This window comes from Melanostigma gelatinosum (genome assembly GCF_949748355.1).
Source record: "Melanostigma gelatinosum genome assembly, chromosome: 15".
Taxonomy (NCBI): Eukaryota; Metazoa; Chordata; class Actinopteri; order Perciformes; family Zoarcidae; genus Melanostigma; species Melanostigma gelatinosum.
In genome coordinates, this window is record NC_136648.1 from 16,911,292 (window position 1) to 16,933,598 (window position 22,307).

At 47.4% G+C, this 22,307-nt stretch overlaps 1 protein-coding gene and 1 long non-coding RNA gene across 2 annotated transcripts in view; both read right to left on the reverse strand.

The window, feature by feature from the left end:
• Window positions 1-281: 281 nt before the first annotated feature.
• On the reverse strand, window positions 282-13,998 carry LOC306789310. Its single transcript, XR_013772643.1, has 2 exons — window positions 13,025-13,998; window positions 282-3,573 (listed from the first exon to the last, which is right to left on the reverse strand). It is a non-coding gene; the product is annotated as an uncharacterized lncRNA (long non-coding RNA).
• A 5,917-nt stretch (window positions 13,999-19,915) lies between these two features.
• LOC306789587 (A-type potassium channel modulatory protein DPP6-like) overlaps window positions 19,916-22,307 on the reverse strand; it is a gene marked incomplete at its 5' end in the record, with an annotated part of 57,405 nt that continues 55,013 nt past the window's right edge. The window contains 4 exons of the mRNA XM_079285603.1: window positions 19,916-20,818; window positions 21,856-21,929; window positions 22,043-22,115; window positions 22,238-22,293. Of these exons, the coding sequence (XP_079141729.1) occupies window positions 20,672-20,818; window positions 21,856-21,929; window positions 22,043-22,115; window positions 22,238-22,293 (350 nt within the window). The 3' untranslated portion in view covers window positions 19,916-20,671. The remainder of the gene's footprint in view (window positions 20,819-21,855; window positions 21,930-22,042; window positions 22,116-22,237; window positions 22,294-22,307) is intronic.

Genomic DNA, 22,307 nt, shown 5'->3' on the forward strand with positions numbered 1-22,307 from the left:
ATTCCTCATACGGTCCAGGGCGCGGGCAGGAGCAGGGTAGTCGTACAGGCAGGGGTCGGGAGCCGGGCGGGTAGTCAGACGTTCCAGGGTGATCAAGGGGTAAGGCAGTTGTCTCCAATGGGTTTGCTTTTTCTCCGTCTCCTTCCACTCCTACTCTCTCCTAGTTTCCTGTGTCCGGGGCCCTTTTATAGTCCCCTCTGTTGTGAAAAAATGTGCTGTAGCTGTTTTTCACACTTTAGAGCAGGTTTAAGAATGAAACAGAAGCTCTCAGAGGCGTATAGTTTAAATCAAAAGCAATAGGTTTATTTATCGAACAAAGTTATTCAGCCAACACAATTAAACATGCATGGGCTCTAATGATTTCCCTCTCAGAGGTCCACCATAAGACACGCTTAAACACATCAGCATCATCCTTAATATATGGGGTCCGCCCCTTGCTACACATTGGCCAAAGTCAAAGATGCAGGCGTGGCACGTTTGTACGTTATGACACCTGGGTGGAGGCCGTGAATGTCCATTCACCTTTGGCCCCTCCCAATAGGCGTTGGTTTCCGTCAGTGTGAGTGAGAGTTTGAGGCGAGAGGACCTGGGAAAGAGTGTGTGGAGAAAGCCGGGCTCAGCTGGGCGTTGGCCCTCGCTTGAATCTCACTGTCTATTGTGTCTTCCTTATCTTCTCTAAAGATGGCTGCCTGTTCTTATGTGACGCAGTTAAATAAGTAACCTCTCACCTGCTTCTCTCTGGCCTTGCTGTGTTGTGAGCACTGTATAAGTGGTTAATAGTGCTGCATAAGATAATGGTTATTAAAACTACAAATATACTAGTGATTAATTAAACTGTATATATAAGCTAGTTGCTGATTAAGCTGTATATAAGCTAGCTGTTGAATAAACTGTATATAAGCTAGTTGCTACTTAAAGCTGCATATAAACTAGCTGTTGATTAAGCTGTATATGAGCTAATTGCTGATTAAAACTGTATATATGCTAATTTTATCAACAAATCCCTCTCTTGACGTCTGAAGGACGTCACTTTCTTTACTTTCCTACCCTGTTCACACGCTGGTGTCTTCCTCTGCCTCTCCTGACCCTACCAGGCTGTTCTGCTCTTCCCATACTGGGTAAGCGCCATAAGGAGGGGGTGGTAATGGTTCCTTGGAGAGGGCAGTGGTGATGAGACGGCCAACCAAAGAACGAATACAGGGTATTATACAACATCCACATGAGACCAATATTGCAATGAACACACCCACTGACACTGCTATTGACAAGATCAGGTGCTTCCATTTTCCAAACATGTTTTCCATCCAATCTCCAAATGGATTGTTCACACCTGATGCTTCCTGCATTTCGTTTGACAGTGCCCTCAGACTATTCAGTGCTTTTGTGACTGAACCGTCCGGCGCAGTATTGTTGGGGATGACAGTGCAACACAGGTCTCCAAACATTGAGCAAACACCTCCTTTTTCAGCAAGCAACATGTCCAAAGCCATTCTGTTTTGTACAGTAATCAAAGAAGTAGGGGCCAGCTGCTCAGCCAGACCCTCTATTGCATCCCTAGTATGATTAGCCAAACGAAGAACATTGTAATGCACATAATTGATACGATCAACATTTTTATTCACAGTTATCCATGGAATAATACTTGCGACACTCTCAAAACCTGCTGCAATTTGGTCTACCAATTTGTATTCATTAGGCACTCCTCTGGGCACTCCGATAGCATCTATGTAAGTTGGACCTCTGTCCAGGCTGAACTCAGCTTCAGCTGCTCTTTTAGCTAAGATATGTCTGCGTCTGCGTTGGGTCAGGCTTTGTACTTTGTTTTGGTCCTGTATTATTTTGTCTCCCACTAAGGTAAGTGGCATTGCCAGCCTCACCATAGCACAGACTCCTATTGTAGATGGTGGTATGTTAGTGAATAAGCGCAGACCCCCACAGTAGTAGAATAGCCCTCCCCTAGCCCAAGAACCTATCTCTGAGCCTGGTCGTGTCATGTTGCACCAGTCTTCTGGCACACTACCTAGGTGGATTTGAGCTCTATCGTTGGTGAAATGGTAACAGACATATCTGGATCCTAGTCCTTTGTAAGCTTTGAAATAACCTACTGCAGTTTGGTTGTCTATCGGTGGGAATATGGATGCCAGAGTAGTGCAATGTGGTGGAGTAGCCATTTTAGTCATTTTTGTCATGCACGCGTATCCTGTTGGGTCAGATTCAGGATATAGTGGTGCTGGTTCGGTGAACATAGCTGGTCTAGCTGCAGCACAAGCTACACAGCCACTCATTTTGTTTTTTATAGCATTATCAACAATCCAATTTAACCATACATTGTCGCTTCCTTGTCCTGTAGCTAATTGGATCACCTGTTGGGGAGTCCATTTAGAAAAGTCTTCTGATAAGACAGTAGGTGGGTCTGGTGGTAGCGGTTGTCTGTGCGGAATTATGTTTATTTGAATTCCTACTCTCGGGTCTTTGCCTGGGACGTCCACTAATAGGGCGAACCATATTATGTTTTTTCCTGTGCTGCTTTTGGTGACGTTGTTCAGGGACAGAGATAAGGGATTGGCTGTTGCTGAAAAGTCTCGTTGGAAGTCTATTTTGTCCCATAAGGTCCTTCTCGGACTTTCCCCTCGCATTGTTGGCTTCCACCGCCCTGTGTGCTTAGTTACCGCCCCCCAGGAACGACAAAACGCTGTGGACGGGACGTTCACGTAATTCTCACATCTGTTGACTATGGCATTGTCAGCACACAAATACACAGCACGACCTCTCCATGCTCTTGGACTTCTTCCACAGTTAATCACATCACACAAATCAAAAGTAAAAACGGTTTTGCTCCCCTGGGTGTATTTTAAGGTCAGATATGCACGACACGCTTTTGGTGGTGGCTTGTATGCCGGTTCTGAGGCATCTCTTTTTTGCCTAACCTTCCCTCTCTCGAGGTCGTTTTGAGTTTTGTTCACATCCTCGCCGCTTGTTGTCAGATTGAAGCTTGGATGACTCTCAAACCTTGTCAGATTTTGCATGTTCACATCCTTGCCACTTGTTGTCAGATTGCAGCTTGGATGACTCTCAAACCCTGTCAGATTTTGCACTGCCTCTGGCAGACAGCCATAGTTTCCGCTAGTCGGTTTGTTTACTGTTTTGTCCCCCATTTTCAATCCCAAAGTCAAGAATATCACAAATGCCACACCCAAACCCAATAGGACCCACCCAGTTCTTTTACCTATCCCCATGTCTTTCCAGGTACCTGGAGTGGGATGAATCCCCTGTGGCTGGACGTCTGTTTCCCCCAACAGATTACACTCACACTCCATTTTGCGCCAGATCACCTCGGACCTCTGCTAAGGGTCTGGAACGCTCAGATGCTGGGGCACAATGTGACAGGTGGTGCCAAGGTGCTCCTGATTTACCTATGACCTGGACCGAGTGTGAAGTAACCTCCTTCACTTCGTACGGCCCTGTCCACCTGGGGTCAGTCCACTTTCTCTTGTGAACTTTGACCCTGACCCAGTCACCCACTCGGATGAGATTTTTCACTTCCTCCTGGTCAGCTGGACTGGTCCGCTGGACCTGTTTGGAGAGAGCCTCCGTGAGAGTGATTAACGCAGTCATATATGCCTTCATTTCAACTTGCTGCACATCTAAGGCTGGTATATGACTACTGTCTCTTGGAGGACCAGGCATTTGCCTCCCTGTCATTAACTCATGTGGTGAAAGATGCGTCTCATTTCCTTTTGCGCTCCTCATTGCCATTAGAGCTAATGGTAAGGCTTCAACCCATGTCAGCTTTGATGCCGCACATGTCTTTGCTATTTTTGATTTTAGCGTCTGATTTGCCCTCTCTACCAGTCCTTGTGACTGTGGATGATACACTGATCCATATCTATGTCTGATTCCTAGTCTGGCTTCCACTTCCTGCAAATGCTTATTACTGAAATGTGAACCATTATCGGACCTTATACATCTAGGAACACCATAGCGAGGTATTAGTTCTGTTTGCAGCCACTTTATTACTGTCTGTGCGTCTTCTTTTTTAGTTGGGATTGCCTCTACCCACTTTGAAAATCTGTCCACCATTACCAAAATGTATCTTTTTCCTTGTACTCTGTTTTCATGTCCCATGTCAGTAAAGTCTATGCTGATGTCTTGGAAGCAGGCTGATGGTACAGGATAAGAGCCCATAGGTGTCTTGTACGGTTTCTTCACATTGTGATCCCCACAGGTGGTGCATTCGTCGCAGAAGAGGGACACCATGCTTTCCATGCGTGGGTGCCACCACAGTGCTTCCACCCTTTGTAATGTTCCTTTCTTTCCTTCGTGCGTTGGTCCATGTGCCTCTGGTATCAGTGAGACACACAATTCTGCTGGTGATACCACTCTGCCATCATGGGATCTCCAAAGTCCACTTTCTCCTTTTGTTGCTCCTTTCCTTTGCCATTCAGACCATTCGTATGGTCCAGCCTTCTTCTGTATCTCAATCAGTGTTTCTTCAGTGATTTCGGGTTCTTGTATGGCTATTTTCAGAACCATCTGTTTTGGTCTGTATCCTCCTACTTCTTTAGCAGCTTCATCTGCCTTGTCGTTTCCCACACTTATTCTGGTCTTTGCCTTGCCATCATGTCCTTTGCATTTCATGATTGCCACTCTTTTTGGTAGCTTCATAGCTTCCACCAGTGCCATGATTTCCTTCTTGTGTTTGATGGGTGCGTCCATTGATGTTGTGTATCCTCTTCTTCGCCACATGGGCCCATCAACGTGAGCTGCTCCATGTGCGTAAGCAGAATCTGTGACGATGTTTGCAGATTTTCCTTCTGCTATTTTCAAGGCTTGTATGAGCGCTTCGACTTCTGCCAGTTGTGCTGATGCTGGTTGAGGTAGGATACCTGATGCTACTATTGTGTGTTCCATGTCTTCGAATTGTCTCACCACAGCATAGGATGCTGTGTTTCCGTCTTCTCCTTTGTAGCAACATCCATCCGTGTATAACCACATTTCTGCTCCTGGGATTGGTGTATTTCCCAGGTCTGGCCTTAGTTTGTTTTCAATGATTGCTCTTGCTTCACAGCTGTGTGGTTGATCTCCTTGCCCTTGTTGTAGTGATGACGCCATATTGATTCCTCCTGTTTCATAGACAATATGTGGTCTTGTGCATTCTCTTTGAATTTTCGATTTTCTTGCAGCTCCGAATGTGAATTCTTTGCTGAGGAGGAATGCAGCCACACCATGATGTGTGTGGATTTTCAGAGGGTGGCACATGACAATGTGGGATGTTTTCTCGATCGCCTTTGCAATTGCCGCCATGTGTCTTGTACAGGTGGATTGGCCAACTTCAACTGGGTCCAGTTTTGATGAGTGATACATGAGTACCACTCTTTCTCCCCCTTTTTTCTGATACAAAACTGCATTTACCATCCCTCCTTTTTGTTCAGAAACATCTAGGTGAAAAGGGAGTAAATAGTCTGGAGCTTGAAGAGCCGAGGCATGTGACAAAGTCTGTTTGAGTTTGGTGAACGCGTCTTCAGCGTCTTGTGTCCACACCAGTGGGGCAGAGGTGTTTCTAGTTCCTGGTTCCTTGAGCAGGCTTCTGAGACAGGTGGTGAGGTCAGTGTAGTCTGGAATGTGACTACGAGAGTAGCCTGTTAGACCCAGGAATGACAGCATATGTCCCACGGTGATAGGTCTGTCATGATGGAGAATGCTGTCTCTGTGGGCTGTGCTTACAGCCAGGCCGCTAGATGAGAGAGTGCGACCCAGGAATGTGACTTGTCTCCTACATGTTTGGACCTTGGTCTTCTTAACTTTGTAGCCTTTTGAGGCTAACAGCAGCAGCAGAGTCTCAGTGGCCTCCAGGCAGGTGGCAGAAGATGGGGCAGCAATCAGGAGGTCATCCACATATTGTATGAGGACGACACCATCCGGCACCTCTATATCAGACAAGTGTAGTCTGAGATGATGGTTGAACAAACCTGGAGAACAACGAAAGCCTTGTGGCAGGCGAGAGTAGGTGTATTGCTGGTCGTTGAATGTGAAAGCAAACAGTGTCTGTGAGTCTTTGTCCAGAGGGATGCTGAAGAAGGCGTTAGCGAGGTCAATTACTGTGAAATATGAGTGCTGTGGGCTGAGATTTGTTAAGGCAATATGTGGATCTGGAACTGGATATGACGCCGGTTGTGTGGCATCATTGATTGGTCGAAAATCTTGTACCATCCGCCAGCCTGTGTTGTTTCCGGCCTTCTGCACTGGCAATATCGCTGTATTGTATGGTGATCGAGTTTTCACCAACACTCCAGCTTGTAACAGACCTGCAATGGTCGGGGCGATGCCTGCGATTTGTTCTGGCTTTAGTTTGTACTGTGGATGCCAGATAGGAGGTGCAAATGGATCCAACAGCGTCACCTTCACAGGTTTGACCGTTGCCAATTTTCCCACATCATAAGGGCCAGTCGTCCATAGTGTCGCAGGCACGCCGTCCAATAGAGCTTGAGTTGCAGGATGGTCAGTGCATGGTTTACCATGATGGCGTGGCAGTGGTAAATGTTCAGGTAGTGTGTGTTCTTTGGTAGAGATGATCCATCGCCACATATCTTCTTCTGTTGCCTTCAGCAGTCCTGCTGTATCTGTGTGTGTCCATGACAGAGTATGTGCTCTTTTAATCATGGGGCCGAGTCCTCTGGCCTCTTGTCCAAATCCAACCGCTAGGGTGACGTGTGGAGCAGATTCTTTGCTGAGACCATACCACTTGGTCTGATAATCATCCAATATCACTGCTGCTGCCACGCCTTCTTTTCCACAATACACATCATGACATATTATTTGTGGAGTTAGGTGTGCCATATTGATGTCCCAATCTTCAGCATATGGGCAGTCTGGATCGTCCGTGACATTCATAGTGCAGTGCACATATGGTAGAGGAGTTTTATATGGATGCAGTCTTTGGATCTGTTCTCTGTGTATGTTGAACCAGAATTGAATTGTTGGTGTGCTTGGTCCTGTGGCTAGACATCTCAGCCAGTACACTTCTTCATCCAATGATTCCACATTAATGGACGTTTGTGGCATAGATAGTATTCGCACAGGCATTGATAGTGTGCTTGCAGGGGGAGGGTCCAGTGAGACTTGGACCCCTTCGTTGTTTAGCCATATTGTTAGACCGAATTTAGTCATCAGATCGCGGCCCAGTAGGTTTACTGGGCAGTTTGGCGCTGATAGGAAGCTGTGTGACCATTGTTGACTTCCAATTTGGACATTTAAAGGTTTAGTGCACCACTGGCGTTCTGGCGCGCCTGAGACCCCAACCACTGACACATATTTAGATGACAGGACCTGTGGAGACGTGAGGCTGGAATATGTTGCCCCTGTGTCCACCAAAAATGTGTGTGCCTGTCCGTTTATTGTGCAAGTGAGAGTTGGCTCACTTGCTAGTCCAAATTTCATGATGCCGGTGCCAGGTGGTTGTGGGGTGTCCTAGTAGGGATAATAGTTATTCGCCCACTGAGCTTGTAGTGCCTGGTTGACATTTTCTCCGGAGCTAGGATCATTTTGCGGCCATTGCTCAGTGCCTCCTAGTGGCGCCTGGTATGGCTGTCCAGCTTGATTCTGGTTTCGTGGATCCTGAAAGCCTCCTCTTCCTCTCTGATAATTTCCTCTTCCTCTGGGTCCTCTTCCTCTTCCACGTGTTGGGCCTTGTTGATGTGACAGGTCACGTGTGTGACAGTTACGTGAGTAGTGGCCTGGTTTTCCACAGGTGTAGCAGTAGAAAGTGCCTCCTTGGCCACCCCCTTGATCACCTCCTCTTTGTCCTCCTCTTTGGTTTTGTTGCCATGGTTGCTGCACCATTACAGGGACCACTTGTGCTGCTAGTGGTTCCAGTTGAGCCATCTGCTTCTTTTTGTCCTTTGCAATCTTTTGGGCCGTGTCCAGGTCAGACAGCTGTCTCTTCATCAGTGCCACTTGCAGTGCCTTGAGCTCCACATCTGATGCTTCTGCAGCTGTTCTGTGTTTATCATAGTGATGCAGTACATGTTCTCTCCATGCAGATTGAGTGAAGGAGGCGATGGCCACAGTGTTTTCAATCGCCTCTCTTACCTTTGCAGGCAATCCTTTGGTCACCATGCTTCTCCAGAGTGCCATTGATGTCTGAGATGCATCTGGGGATTCTCTAAATGTTGTTCTCCATACTTGCTCAGCGCGAGCTAGGAGATCTGCAGCAGGCTCCCCAGGCTTGGCCATGAAGGTTGACATTTGGCTGTGGTCTGTTGGGGTGGGGTACTCTCTTCTTAAGGCCTGATGTAGTAACAGCCTGACACCGCCTATGGGCGTGGGGTCAGGCGCGTTTGTGGTTCCTGCTACGGCTTCAAGCTTTTTCAGTGTGTGTGGGTCAGATGCTCTGGCCAGCAGGCCTCTGTAGTCACCAAGTGCCAGTTTGTGGGACTTTGTATATTTATCTAGCTCTTCTAGCCATGGCTCTGCTCCTGAGGACAGTGAAGGAAGGGCAGTCAGCAGTGTTGACATGTCCATGAAAGAGAAGGGAATAAATGCCATCTGGTGAGGGGCTGCAGCTGTTGGAGCTGGTCTGAGTGGCATCTGACGTGAGTTAGGCCCATATTGTTGTCCACTGCGCGTTGTTGATGGGGCTGTGGCATATCCGGTGAAATTTCCATTTAGCGTTAGCCTCTGTACTTCATGTGTTTGTGGCCATTTGTGTTCGTTGGCTGGCTGTGCAGCTAGTTCGATCAGCTCCTTCTCTTCCTCTGTACCAGGAACCCACAGGTCCGCTTGTGGTATAGCATATCCACTAGCCTCCATGTAAGGCGTATAGCCTGTTGCTGCATGGGCTTTTTCCAGCTGTTCGAGCTCCTCCAGTTGTTGTTCCAGGATTTGAATATCCTCTTGTGTTTCGTCTTCTTGTCTGTGTTGGTAACGGTCTCTGATTGAGTTGCTCACTCTGTGCCGAGTTTCGAGTGGGGCAGTCGATTCGAAAGCATCGAAGCGTGGCTCATTGTGTGCGTCGACAATTAGTGTAGGTGTAGTTTCAGGTCCGGGTGTGTTTCGCAGCCCTAGGGCGCTCAGTTGAGTCATCAGGTATCCCACAGTCTTCTCAACTTGCTTCGCTCTTTTTCTTCTCTCTTTTTCCTCTACTGAGACAGGTATCTGCAGCTCTCCTTCATCTACTGCGAAGATGCCTTTCAGGAACCCCTTTGATACTGGTCTTACTGGAGCCTGAATGAAAGGGTTATTTGTGGGCACATAATCGGGAGGGGGAGGTGGGAGATCCGGGTGCAGTTGGCTTTGTTCATGTTCATGCATGTCTTTGTGTTGCGGTGGCAGGTCAGGATACAGGTTGCTTTGTTCATGCTTGGGCTTGTCATTGTCGATAGGGGTGAATGGGTTGTCGGCATATGAGGGAGGGGCAGTGGATGAGGGTGTTAGGGCCGGAAACATGCCTCCGCTGTGTTTGGCGGCCTCTAGTGGTGAACGTGCTGCTTCAGCATCCAGCTCCATTGCGTTCCATGGCTCTTTGCCAACCCGCTCCATCCATCTCTTCTCGATTCCAGTGAGAATCAGCTTGCTGCCCATCCTGTTGTTATCAAAATCGAAGCACCGTTTAAGATAAGGCCAGACGCCTTTTTCTGCAGCTGCGTTGTTTCTTGCTGTTCTTTTTCCCATGTTTAGATATCTTGGATTTCTGTCCTGCCATTCGTTCTTCTTCTCTTCACAGTGTCTCATCACTTCCCTGTTCATCTGTTGTACCATCTCTTCTGAAGGGGAACAATTCAGCCGTTCTCCATCCCAAATGGCTTTATCTTTCCATCTTTTTATCAATCGTTGGTAGGCGTGTTGTTCCACTGGCCAAAGTTTGCTTCGTCCATTAATCCTGCTCTGTTCCTGGACAGCATTCTCCAAGATGCTCAGATAAGAGGAGAATTTCTCCGCCATGATGGGTGTTTCTGTAACATGCAATGAGAGTCTGAAATCAGTATTCCCAAATGTCCACACGATGGAGCCAAAAACTCCTGTCCATTGTTCCTGTTGCAGTTCTTGAATAGGCCACAGAAAAGCCAACATGCAGGACAAATGTTTTTTTTTTCAAAAGCACCAGCAGAGGGAGCCAACGCTCCTCCCAAGTTTCCTGGTGTCTGGTTGAACTCAAATCAATGTCATTCACACTGCTGCATGTCTTAAAACCTGCTTTTCTCTGTAATATGTGTGTGTGTGAAATGATGATCTATTTTATTATTAACACTTTATGGTGAAGAGGACGAAAACAGTACAGTTATAGAGTTATTTCGAAGTCTCTGTGTGAATGGACACAAAAGCTCGTCCATTATACTAATGTGGCAATTTTCAGCCATAATCTTATGGTTTTAGCAAGCATTACCGTGCAGAGGTCACTGATCTTTATTCTGTTGTACGAGAGAATGACGGAGTGCTTCTCTCGGCGTTTTAAACCTTCATACAGTGACCTCACAACTCCGCATATAAGCATTACAAGTATTACGCATATTATTTAACAGTGTATGAATATATATTATTTACAAATCTGCCTATATACCCCTGCTAGGTGTGAAATGCTATGTTTTAATTACTCAAGCAATGGCTTGTAACTAAATATTTTATAAGGCAGAGAGAGAGTGTTAACCTTGCCCCCACCTTTTTAAATATCTTCCGCTAACTGTCTTTGTAACTGTCTTTGTAAGTAGACACAAATCAAGGCCGCGTCTGTATTTTTTATCAGGAGTAGTCAAATCCTCCCTAATATTCCCACCGCCAGTCTTGACTAAATGAATAGAAGATTTGTAGCAGCTGTTAACCTTGTATATTCATACTTTTAGCGACTGTCTGGCTGGAACAATAGAAGCTGTGTATTAGCTTTTAAAACTTTTTTTTTTTTTTTTTTTTTCTTCCTGGTAGCATTCCTGGACTGCTGTGTTTCCGCATTACACTTTGCTAACGATCCCTAAGGAACACAATTTTCCAATAAATTTAACTATGCCAGTAAAACTGACACTTATATTAGCCCTCAGCTGTCTCTCAGCATATTCTAGTGATTTATGTGTGTGTGTGAATGTAACAGTCGTGTATAATGTGTGTTTTCCCTACTCTGGACACCAACCTTTGAAACAACACACCAACATTTTCAAACACCAAGCACGGCCTCAGCTGGCTGTCTCTAACGCACAAAGAAACTCAGAAACAGCATAAACTCTGAACCAGGTCTCAGCGCTTACATATATGCTCCTAATAATCGCACTCATTTAAACGAAATCGAATCCATACACAGCCGTGGTTATGTACGCTTCAAACATGCACTTTCATTCAAACAAAATTGCAACACACTGCCATTTTTAAATGCGCAGAGATCACCAATGCGGTAAAGGAATATCTTTAGAAACACAGTCAAACAAATAAACAAAAGTTAAAACGTACAGCTCAGCAAATAGTCACCCGCATTCATACTAGATAATCAAAACACACGCTGCCGTGTCTATAAGCATAAATCAGTCACAAGCACGGAGTCACCCGCATTCCTACTAGATAATCAAAACACACGCTGCCGTCTCTTTAAGCATAAATCAGTCACAAACACGGAGTTGTAGAAGAGATGTACAGCTCTTTTTACACACTCATCACATTCCATCAGCAAGCTTTTTTCTCAACCTCATCAAACAGACTGGAGCGCTACTGATCGTTCGATCACAACGCAAATGACAAACAGCTTTTTAGCAACCAAAAAACAGTCAGATTATAAAGGATTCTTTCCCTATTCCGTGACAGCTAATCCACTTTATCAAACTAAACAAACAGACACCTCTTGGACGCCTGCGCAAATGACAACTGCTTCTCAGCAAACAAACACAGTAAACACCAATTAAAACCAAATTTGAAATGCGCACAATTCACAAATACGGTCTAGCACGTAAGTAATACTTTTACAAATGCAGTGAAACAATGAACACACATTAGAACATACACGGCTGTCTCTTTAAATGTAAATCAGTCAGAAGCACGGCCTTCGGATGAACTGACTCTTTTTTTTTTTTTTTTTAGACACACATTTATCAGAAACGCATTGTAACAGCAATTTGTCTTTTATCTCGATCTCATCAAACAGACTGTGTACCGCTGATCTCTCGACCACGATACAAATGAAAACAAATGCTTTTTCAGCAAACAATCAGTCAGATTATAATAATTTCTGTCCCTATCTTACACACATATCAAAGAGCTCTGCTTCTTTAATACATCACAACGGCCGCTGCTTTTTGTCAAAAACAATGTTACAGCCGGGAGCTGATCCCGGACCTACCGCGTCGAAGACTGATATTTTAACCACTACTCCATCAGGGTAGAACGTAAATAATACAATTTAACTGCTTTTTTATCCTAGGTCATCTCTGGACCTGTACACGTTCTGGCCATTTTCATTAATCTCGTCCGTTATTAACAACACACCGATATAATCAACTTCTGTGCTCTCGTCCAGAAACTCCGTCGAGGAAACTCTAATCAGAGTAACACTATTTTTTACTGAATCGCTACACACGAGTTGATGTCCGAAGACTCGATGCTCTTAATACGGGAATCCCGCAGTCAGTTTTCTCCATACAGTTTATCAATGACATCAATGACATATACATATATCCCCGTCATGTTATGCAATTTCTTCGTAGCCCAAAACATCCCATAAGTACGTTAGAAATCACGCCTTTTGCAACATGAATTTGAGTGTTCAGCGTGGAGCGCGTGTCTGCGAGCAAATGCGTTACACGGCTCACAGCACCTCACATCTACGCTATCACAAATGCGTCATTTCTCGCCGTTATTTGACGTTTTCTGATGGGCACATTCATACATATTCACAAACCCCCAAATGGCTGTATAACAACTCTGTTGCTGTGTGTTTAATCTTTACCATATTCTATACTAAGCAAATACTTACAGTTCGGACAGTCTGAGCACATTTTAGAATATTTCTATGAATACAATGTTGCAGAATTCAGTTAAATAGGTCTCTGCATACCTTGAGATGTGCACCGGTGCGTCTCAGACCCCCCGACTGCAATTTCGCTCCGATGGCAATTATCGGGTTCCCAGCCTCGAAGGGAGTGTTACGCCGTTATCTGGAATCAAAAGGAGAGGCCTGTTAACATTCTAACCTGAAGCTCCGTATCGTATCAGATCACGTCGGGGTCACCACTTTGTTGTGAAAAAATGTGCTGTAGCTGTTTTTCACACTTTAGAGCAGGTTTAAGAATGAAACAGAAGCTCTCAGAGGCGTATAGTTTAAATCAAAAGCAATAGGTTTATTTATCGAACAAAGTTATTCAGCCAACACAATTAAACATGCATGGGCTCTAATGATTTCCCTCTCAGAGGTCCACCATAAGACACGCTTAAACACATCAGCATCATCCTTAATATATGGGGTCCGCCCCTTGCTACACATTGGCCAAAGTCAAAGATGCAGGCGTGGCACGTTTGTACGTTATGACACCTGGGTGGAGGCCGTGAATGTCCATTCACCTTTGGCCCCTCCCAATAGGCGTTGGTTTCCGTCAGTGTGAGTGAGAGTTTGAGGCGAGAGGACCTGGGAAAGAGTGTGTGGAGAAAGCCGGGCTCAGCTGGGCGTTGGCCCTCGCTTGAATCTCACTGTCTATTGTGTCTTCCTTATCTTCTCTAAAGATGGCTGCCTGTTCTTATGTGACGCAGTTAAATAAGTAACCTCTCACCTGCTTCTCTCTGGCCTTGCTGTGTTGTGAGCACTGTATAAGTGGTTAATAGTGCTGCATAAGATAATGGTTATTAAAACTACAAATATACTAGTGATTAATTAAACTGTATATATAAGCTAGTTGCTGATTAAGCTGTATATAAGCTAGCTGTTGAATAAACTGTATATAAGCTAGTTGCTACTTAAAGCTGCATATAAACTAGCTGTTGATTAAGCTGTATATGAGCTAATTGCTGATTAAAACTGTATATATGCTAATTTTATCAACACCTCCTCCTCCTCTGATAGGGTGTGGTCGCTCCCTCGTCTCTCCTCCTCCGGTGTTGCTTGTTGGGCTGATGGTGGTTTGGCGCTCTTTTCCACTCCCTGACATGGGGGCTCCGCCTCCATGTCAGGCAATATCGTCCCTCTACCACTTCTCCTCTGAGGTTGCCCCTCCGGCTGCCACATACCCCCCCCCTTAAATCCGACCTGGGGGGAGGACTGCTCCAGGAACCTAGGGCGTCCCGTCTTGACAGGGCGTCCGCGTTTCCATGAGCGGCCCCGGATCTGTGGACAACAGAGAAAGCATACGGTTGAAGGGATAAAAACCAGCGGGTGACCCGGGCGTTATTGTCTTTTGAACGGGACATCCATACCAGGGGGGCGTGGTCCGTGACCAGGGTAAAGTGTCGTCCCAGCAGATAATATCTCAACTCCCCCAGAGCCCATTTGATGGCCAAACATTCCTTCTCGACCGTGGCGTATCTCGTTTCTCTCGGTAATAATTTTCTGCTTACGTATGTGATCGGGTGCTCCTCTCCATCCCTCAGCTGGGACAGGACGGCACCCACCCCGGTCTCGGAGGCATCCGTCTGTACCACCAACGGTTGCGTAAAGTCCGGGGTCACCAGCACTGGTTCAGAACAGAGTACTTCCTTCAGCTTCTCGAAGGCGTCCTCGGTCTCTGCCGTCCATACGATCCGATCTGGCAGCCGGTTTTTTGTTAGGTCCGTCAGGGGTGCTGCAAGAGCAGAGAACTGGGGAACAAACCGTCGATAGTAGCTAGCTAGCCCAATGAATGCTCGTACCTGTTTCTTTGTGCGGGGGCGGGGCCATTCCCGGATCGCCTCGACTTTCCCTACCTGGGGCTTGACGCAGCCGCGGCCGATGGTGTACCCCAGGTAGTCAGCTTCCCGGAGGCCGAGGCGACATTTCTTGGGGTTGGCTGTCAGCCCCGCCCCTCGCAGAGCTTTCAGGACGGCTTCCAGTCTTTGGAGGTGAGCCCCCCATTCCTCCCCGTGCACGACGATGTCGTCCAGATAGGCTGCCGCGTATTCTCGATGGGGACGTAGTACCTGGTCCATCAGTCTCTGGTACGTGGGGGGGGCTCCGTGGAGACCGAACGGCAGCCTCTTATAGTGGTACAGTCCCATGGGAGTAGTGAAGGCCGTTTTTTCCCTGTCTTCGGGGGCTACTGCCACTTGCCAGTAGCCTTTAGTCAAGTCGAGGGTGGTTATGTATCTGGCCCTCCCGATGCGCTCTATCATCTCGTCCACCCGGGGCATCGGGTAGGCATCGAATTTTGAGATGGCGTTGAGCTGCCTAAAGTCATTGCAGAACCTGACTGAGCCATCGGGTTTCGGAACCAACACTATAGGGCTGCACCACTCGCTCGTCGAGGGTTCGATGATGTCGGCCTCCAGCATACTCTGTACCTCCCTCTCTATCGCCCCCCGGCGGGCTTCGGGGATGCGGTACGGCCTTAGCTTCACCTTCTTCCCGGGCTCGGTGATTATCCGGTGTTGCACCAGTGTGGTGTATCCGGGGTCCGGGGAGAACACGTCCCGGAACCGATCCACCATTTCCCGGACGTCCTGCTTCTGCCGGGGGGTCAACTCTTCTCCCACGGGTACCTCGACTGGCTCCGTTTTTCCTGGGAGGGTAGAGAGAGAGAAACAGAGCATGGCATCCCTACGCACCCATTTCTTGAGCAGGTTCACATGATAAACCTTCGTCGGGTGCCTCCGACCTGGTTGCCGGACTCGGTAGTTTACCGGCCCCAATTTCTCCATCACTTCATACGGCCCCCTCCATCGGGCTAGAAACTTACATTCCGCCGTGGGTACCAGGACCAACACCCGATCCCCTGGGTTAAACACTCGGGGTTGGGTTCCCCGGTTGTACACGCGGGCTTGGGCCGCCTGTGCCTCGGCCATGTGTTCTCGGACGATGGGCCAGAGGGATGCCATCCTCACCCTCATCTCCTCGACGTGGTCCACCATGGTGCGGTAGGGGGAGGGTTGGTGTTCCCAGGCTTCTTTGGCCAGGTCGAGTAGCCCCCGGGGTCGTCGACCGTACAGGAGCTCGAAGGGCGAGAATCCGGTAGATGCCTGGGGCACCTCTCTGATGGAGAACATCAGGAAGGGTAGCAGTTGGTCCCAATTCTTCCCGTCCTGGTCCATGGTTTTTTTCAACATTTTTTTCAGTGTCTGGTTGAATCGTTCTACTAGTCCGTCCGTTTGGGGGTGATACACCGACGTCCTCAGTTGGGTCACCTTCAGCATGCCACACAGATCCTTCATGATCCTAGACATGAACGGGGTTCCTTGGTCGGTGAGAATCTCCTCCGGTATTCCGACCCTGGAAAACAACATCACCAGCTCCCTTGCAATGCCCTTGGTGGCCATAGAGCGTAGGGGAATGGCTTCGGGATACCGGGTGGCGTAATCCACTATCACCAGGATGTACCTGTGTCCCCGGTTGGTCTTGGGTAGTGGCCCCACTAGGTCCATCCCGATCCTGCTGAAGGGGACGGTGATGATCGGCAGGGGCACCAGCGGGTTTCTGTGATGGGGTTGTGGGGCCACTTGTTGACATTCGGGGCAGCTCCGGCAGTAATCCTCCACGGCCTTTTTTATTCCGGGCCAGTGGAACCTGGCCCTCACCCTTTCCAGGGTTTTCTCCACTCCTAGATGGGCACCTAGGATATGGGAGTGGGCTAACTGGAGGACAGAGGGTATGAAAGGACGGGGTACCAGTAACAACCTGAGGGGGGCCCCGTCCCTTATTACTACCTGGTAGAGGAGCCCGTTATAAATGGAGAAATGTGTGGGAGGGAGGTCTCTTACCCCGTCCAGTGGTCGTCCGTCTACGGCGGCCACCTGCCGAAGGGCGTGGGCTAGGTTGGGGTCCTCCAACTGGGCCGTCCCAAACCTCCCTGTGAGGGGCCCGGGTAAGATGGGCTCCTCCGGGTCCTGGGGAAACAGCCCGGCCAGCTCCTCTTCTTCGAGGGAGGGGGTATCTGCCTCCTCGGGGATGGGCGGCGCCTCTCCTTCGGGCTCACTGGGGCTGGAGGGTCCGTCGTTCTCGACGGCTGTGGCATATACGTCCTCGGGGTTGGGTTGGGTGGCCTCCACCAACGCCCGGGCCACGGCACTGGCGACTCCTTCCGATAGGGGATCGGTGGAGATCTCCTCCCCCAGCCCACAGATGGCTTTCTTCTTGTACTTTCGGTGAGGGGTCGTACCTGGTTTCACCACCAGGCTGCGCCACAGCTCCTGGAACACGGGCAGGTCTCGGCCGACCAGCACCTCTACGGGGAGTCCTTCCACTACTCCTGCAGTGCCGACGTATCTACCCCTCGTCGTGTATATCTCGAGGGCGGTGGTGGGGTATTCGCGGGTCTCCCCATGGATGCACGTGACCGCTCGGGTGCCGGTTAGGAGCGGGTACTGAGCAAACGTAGGTCTCACCAAGGTAATAGCGCTCCCGGAGTCCACCATCGCGGAGGCGTCGCGGCCGTTTACTTTGACCGGGGTGAGGGGCATGTGGTCCTCGTGAGTGGCCCAGCATCCGGTAATCAGTCCGCATGGGCGACTCCCCTCACTGGCCGTGGGCATGGGTGCGTCCTGGCGGTGAGGACATTCCCAGGCGATGTGCCCGATCTCGCCGCAGTGGTAGCACCTCCTCTCTTCCGGTCCAAACGCCGGCCGACGTCGGGGAAAGCCTGGGGGAAAGGAGGGAGACACATAGGTAGTTTCCTCCGTTCTCATCTTTTCTTTGCGGGTGGACCCCTCCACTTTCGGGTTTCTTCCCCCACGCACTAACGCTTGTGCTGCGTGGTAACCCTCCATGATCTCTACCAGTTCCTCGAGGTTGCGGGGGTTTCTCTGGCCGGCCAATTTTTTTGCCTCATACGGGAGGGATCTAAGGAATTTGTCCATGACGACACGATCGGTGGGCGACACCTCGGTTGGCTCTGCGTGCAGCCAGGCCGTCGTAATCCTCTTGATCTCATGCATCTGGGCTCGCGGAGAAAGGGAGGTGTCATATGTCCATTCATGAAATCGTTGTGCCTTTATTAACAGCGTGACCCCGCATCGCTGTAACGCTTCCGCTTTCAACACCCGGAAGTCAACTTTTCCAGCGCGCTCTAAGTCCTGATACGTTACTTGCGTTTCGTTGATCAAAAAGGGGGCTATCAACTCAGCCCAGTGCTCTTCTGGCCATTTTTCCCGGAGTGCCGTTGTCTGGAATATCTGAAAAAACACTTCAACATCGTCAGCTGCCGTCTGCTTGAGAAGGAAGCGCGCTGGGTTGGCTTTCTCCACGGTACGTTGCTCCTGTTGTGTCTGTAACATGCCCTTGATTTCGCTTTGCATCGCCTCCGCGCGTTCGGTTTGTACCTCCATATACTTCTCCATGTGTACTTGCTGTTGGTATTGTTGTTGCTGCTGTGCTTGGAGGATTTGCATTTGTACTTGCATGGCTTGTTCGTGGCGTTTTTGGGTTTCCTGGTTGCTAGCGATTAGCCCCGCTAGCAGCTCTTGAAATGGCACCGGGGTGGCCATGCTTACTGGGTCGGTCGGTCTATCGGTCAGTGTTGCCAGAACCGGACTGTGCCCACATTCTCCACCAAATTGTGACAGCCCCCGGGGTGGCAAGGGGGTTTCACGACAACACGGACCAATAAACACAACCAGTCGGTAGATAAATGGTGCAAGTGAGGTTTTTACTGAATATAGAGAGTGGATAGAGGTAGGATAGACACTCAACAATACACTGTCCGCTTTCCAGAGGGATGGTCGGTGTTCACTTCCCCGGTTCGGTGCACAACGGGTATTCCTCATACGGTCCAGGGCGCGGGCAGGAGCAGGGTAGTCGTACAGGCAGGGGTCGGGAGCCGGGCGGGTAGTCAGACGTTCCAGGGTGATCAAGGGGTAAGGCAGTTGTCTCCAATGGGTTTGCTTTTTCTCCGTCTCCTTCCACTCCTACTCTCTCCTAGTTTCCTGTGTCCGGGGCCCTTTTATAGTCCCCTCCTCCTCCTCTGATAGGGTGTGGTCGCTCCCTCGTCTCTCCTCCTCCGGTGTTGCTTGTTGGGCTGATGGTGGTTTGGCGCTCTTTTCCACTCCCTGACATGGGGGCTCCGCCTCCATGTCAGGCAATATCGTCCCTCTACCACTTCTCCTCTGAGGTTGCCCCTCCGGCTGCCACAATATATACATAAGTCATGGTATACTGTGCCAAATGAAGTCCTATTATAGCATGTCGAAAATACGAATAGAAAAGTCAGAGTATACTAGTTCAAAAAAAGTCAGCATTTCAAAAAAACGTTATAAAAATGTAATAAAAAGGTTAAAAAAAAGTCACAGCATGTCGAAAAATTCCTAAACGGTCACAGTATATATCGCCTGTCATAGAAAAGTCATAGTGTAGCAAATAAGTCATATTATACTGTTTCAGAAAAAGGAATACTGTAGCATGTCCAAAAACGTCATTTGAAGTAATTATAGGTCGTTCTAAAGTCTCATTGCATGTTGAAATAAGTCATGAAAGACATTATATTGTGTTGTATGGCACCAGAATCGTACAAGAACACAGCCAACGAAAGATACATTTCAAAATGCTTTATATACAAGTTGCACATACAACATAAAGACTTAAACAATATAAGATTTATACACTTTGTACATCAGCTGACTAGAAACCACCGACAATACTAACAGAAGTGACATGGGGAGAGAATCAATCCATTTAGAATACAAGTCAGTTATTGACAAAATCATGTAAATTAAGCGTAGTTAACTCACCAGAATATGAAATAACTATTTGCAAACTAAATACTTTTTCTCAGTAAAACACCATATTTCAAGTTGATGTACAGCTATTTTGTATTTAGTTCTTTCCATGTTTTGAGATCAAATGTGCCACAACTTGGGATTTTGACTTACCTCTCAAATAACTGGCCATTACTTGAGGAGAATTAAATCATCTGGTTTCGAGTCCACAGTTCAGACAAGGCCTATCCATACCCACTCGTTTCCAATGTCGTGTCGGACCCCGACACCAACGTGTCACCCACGGTAAGGCACAGTGACTTCAAGAACAAGAATTCAATTCAGAGATATGACGAGGGAAGATACGATTCCATACCAGTTCAGGATACTTTTTGTAGTACAACGCAAGTTAAACATTGTGCCCTTGTTTTGTAAAGCAACTATACGGACTGATGCAGCCAGACATTCACTCAAAGACACAACACTGAACAGAGAAATTCTGAGAAAGTAGCAGTAATCATACTCATGAACAGAATAATCAGTAAATTGGTTGGCAAGGTAATCAGAAACCTTAATGTGCCTTGTTTGGAACGGAGACGCATTGATCAGTGGCCAATATGTTGATCCTCTATCTGTCCACTAGAGGGAGGACTAGTTCATATATTCCAATAGCAGAGAGAGACGTGACTGTTCACATCTGACATTTATTTAGTCTTTGTGACCAGCACGTGGTGAGGAGAAGGGCTGTATGCCGGGGTCCCTTGGGCACGTGCAGGTGCTGCGCTTCAAAGGACAGCTCAAATGGGATTGGGCAGCAACGTGGTGTGGGTTGATTGGGTAAGAAAGCTCTGTTGCATATTGTGCTATAGGCGGGGTTAGCTTGCTCAGAGGAGCGTGTTTAACTGCTGTCCTCGCCCTCTTCTGGCTGCTCGTCTGTCAGTATCTCCGGCACCCGGAAACACACCTCGAAGAAGTTGACCAGGGATTGGCTCAGGTGCTGCTGTATCCCATCACCGTGTAGGAAGTGTCCCTCATCTGGGTAGATCTGTGCATAGATATCCAGGAATGGAATTATATAGAGCTGCACCGCACCTAACAATATTCATTAGCAGTTCATCTTTTGTGTTTTTTTGTCAATTGATGAACCATTTAGTTTATAAAATGCGAGCAAATGCCTGACGATACAAAAATGGCCATATAAAACATTATGACTGGAGCTGAAACAATTTATCTAAATTGTAAAAAGTCATAGTATGTCATCAAACTGTCAAACATATGTCACAGTAAAGCAAACCATAACAATGTCTGTTTATTTTCTTGTGCATTTATAGTTTTTATCTTTCAGTTGTCCCTTTATCATCTTTAGAGTTTAGTTTGCCTGCTACCTGCCTCCTTTTTGTAGTCTCAGTGTGTAAGATATTCTTCCATTGAAACATTAAATGCACTATCTGCCTACCTGGTCTGCATTGAGTTGACACCATGACAAAATGTTTGTCACAGTATAGCATGCTATGAAACATAAAATCCTGAGTCATCGTATAATATGCCATGAAAAATGTCATGGTTTAGTAGGTAATGAAAAAGTCATAGTATAGTATGTCGGGAAAGAATCATAACAAAGAGATAGAATAGCATGTTACAAAAAGCCTATAGTTTAGCGTGTGTAAAAAAAATCATAAAAAGTCAAAGTATGGTCGAATAAAAGTCATAGTACTGTGTCAAAAACTATAACTCAATAAAATACATGTGTGTGGATCATAGCGTTTGCTTTTTTGTGTGTTTTCTTGATGTTTAAATGTAGGCTATATGTCAGGCAGTTGTTCTACATGGCGGTAATTCTGGAATAATAACCGCCATATTGGCCATAAAAAAAAAGTCGAGCATAAATCATGGTTGTTTTGCAAACTACACTTCAACTATTTTTGGTTGTTTTAATTTTTCCTCCTTACCAAACTTAAATCTAGAGTCCTTGTTCTGTACAAACAGGCGATCTTACGTTCAGGCACAAATAGGTTAAAATCAGATAATGACAGTTACACGCAGGTACATTTGCCAGGTCGAGCGCTTATTTCAGAAACTCACCTGTAGAGTGTAATTGGCCTTCTCGCTGATTAGATGATTGATAAATTTGGCTGTGTGCTGGAAGTGAACCTTTTCTGTGATAGTGGAGAATATACAATTGGAGACAACACATTAGCGTGTAATCACAGTGAAATTGCGTTTCACTCGCTGCGGTATTGAGACGTAACACAGAAAACACATCTTTTACCGTCAGCAGTCGGGTGAATTATCAAGTACTGCTTCTGCAGAAGCTGACCAGCTCTGTGTGCTAAATTGGCCGTCTGAAAGAAAGAGAGAGGAAAATCCACCTCATACAACGACCCTGGAGTCCATCTCTGTACACTTCAGCTAAACATCTCGGGCGTGTGTTTTGGAAAGAGAGACGGAAACATTCAAACTATACCGTATATACTCGTGAGTCTGTCTTTGAGCCGAGGTATCGCTCTGAAAATGCAGATGCTGCCATTTGGAAA